The sequence below is a fragment of the Drosophila eugracilis genome, unplaced genomic scaffold (genome assembly GCF_018153835.1).
Source record: "Drosophila eugracilis isolate 14026-0451.02 unplaced genomic scaffold, ASM1815383v1 contig_445, whole genome shotgun sequence".
NCBI classification, from domain to species: domain Eukaryota; kingdom Metazoa; phylum Arthropoda; class Insecta; order Diptera; family Drosophilidae; genus Drosophila; species Drosophila eugracilis.
In genome coordinates this window covers 1-2055 of record NW_024573311.1, presented here as the reverse complement: position 1 = coordinate 2055, position 2055 = coordinate 1, and the positions used below count along the sequence as shown (strand labels likewise).

Sequence of the window (2055 nt, the reverse complement as noted above, 5' to 3'; positions counted from 1 at the left end):
CTTCTTGGGATAGGGATGTTTGCATTCAGAGTGCTCCAAAATGTTTTACTTCTATGGATCTTAAGTCAATAATCTAAGGGATTAAAGGTTAATAATATCCAGCTAATTCTAGAAAATGGAATGAGATGGGATTAACGTTTTTACAGTTATATTTTGGAAATCAAATTAATAATATTTGTATAATATAATTTAATATTTGTAGTACAGTATAATTTGCTTAGCTGCCTCGAGTAATTTGCACGCAACTTTGAGGCAGCTATCTTAAAAATGCAGCGATCTTAATTTTAATTTTTGAACAAAAAAAAGTTTACCTATAGCTCAAATGAAGTACATTTATATTTTGTATCTTTTTTAGCCAAATTATATTTTCATTTCAATGTCTAAATTATTGATATCAAAATATTAATACATATTTCAACTTGTATATAGTTTATATTTTCATTGTTAATTCTTAAAATAGTATGTTTTTTTTTTTGCCATACTGCCTAGAAATTATTTAAGAAAATTGGCTCGTTCTCAATAGATGGCGCAGCTAACTTACATGATTTTCATAGAAAACCATAAAAAATTCTGCCGATATGAGGCGCTTAAGTGCAGAAGGCTGCTAAGTTGGGTGCACCAAACGTAATTATTTTCGTAGTAAAGTGACCATGATGCAGAAAAATGAAAATATCAGGCAGCTATCTTGACGATGCGGCTAAGTATCGAGGCAGCTAAGCAAATTATACCGTAGTATTATTGGTAAGCCCAAATAAACCTTTTAAAGAACGGAGATTCTTCTTTCACATTGAGAAACTAAAATCAGTAAAAACTATAATTTTTGTATTAACAAAAGTTTACATATTGGTTAGTGCAACGGTTTATATAGAAGTAAAAGGTAATTTAACATAATATTTCCAATCTTTAACGGAGATCTGTAAATATTCTAAAAATAAGAAATTTACAGTCACTTTTAAAAGTTGAATTGCTTTTTATTTTAAGGTTTTCCAACGATTTATGTTATATTTTGCTTAGATACCAAGTATCATACCTTAGCCTTCCAGTAATTAGTTTTCCTTTGTTGCTTAACAAAATCCATTAACATTTTTGAATTACAAAGCAAGCATAAATAGAATTCCATTTACAACCAAGTTTTAACTATAAAAAAAGCTGCTCACCTTCGAAAAAAAACATTCTTTATCATAACTCCAGTTCAAAATGTTTGTTCAGTGGATTCTTCTTATCTTCAGCGTGACTCTGACTTCCTGTCATTCTCTTCCGGAACGAATTGTGGGAGGTAACTCGATATCAATTCGATCAGTGCCTTGGCAGGCATCCTTGCAAAAGTACGGCAAGCATTGGTGCGGTGCCGTCATCTACAGTTCAGATATCATCATAACGGCTGCTCATTGTGTTAAAGGCGCCTCTGCCGGTGCCTTTTCCGTGAGAGTGGGCTCATCGTACACCCGATACGGTGGACAGGTGGTGAAGGTATCAAAGATCCTGGGGCACGAGAGTTATGACAAGAGTTTGGCCAACGATATAGCCGTGATTCGTCTTCAGTCTAAACTCAGCTTGGGCACTGCCGTCAGGTCCATTCCTTTGGCCGAAAGTTCCCCTGCAACTGGATCTTCTGCATCGGTTTCCGGATGGGGATCTATTGCTTTTCAACGGCCAATCTCCAAAGCCTTACACGGTGTCTCAGTCGATATTGTTGATCGCAATAAGTGCCAGAGGTCGTATAGCGGATTTATCACCAAGGAAATGATCTGTGCCGCCGCTCCGGGAAAAGATTCCTGCTCTGGGGATTCTGGCGGTCCTCTTGTCTCTAATGGTGAACTTGTTGGCATCGTATCCTTTGGAATGAACTGCGCTCATCCCAAATATCCAGGAGTCTATGCTAATGTGGCGGAGCTAAAGCCCTGGATTTTAAAGGCTATTCAAAGAATTTAAAGAACAAACATGAAAGTTTAACTAAAAGTAAAAGTGGACACCTATAAAAAAGACTCTTAACTTTGATTGAAATCATTCCCCCAATACACTACATCAGATTCTGATTTTTCAGTTTTATTAAAA

General features: G+C 35.7%; 1 protein-coding gene across 1 annotated transcript; it reads left to right on the top strand.

Annotated features, from left to right (window-relative positions):
- The first annotated feature begins 1170 nt into the window (after nt 1-1170).
- LOC108110451 (trypsin beta-like) lies at nt 1171-2055 on the top strand. The gene has a single exon (XM_041819034.1). The coding sequence runs from the start codon at nt 1198-1200 to the stop codon at nt 1930-1932; it is 735 nt and encodes a 244-aa protein (XP_041674968.1). The 5' UTR covers nt 1171-1197; the 3' UTR covers nt 1933-2055.

Coding starts and splice junctions, on each gene's coding strand:
- LOC108110451 (XM_041819034.1), top strand. CDS start 1,198: ATGTTTGTTCAGTGGATTCTTCTTATCTTCAGCGTGACTCTGACTTCC.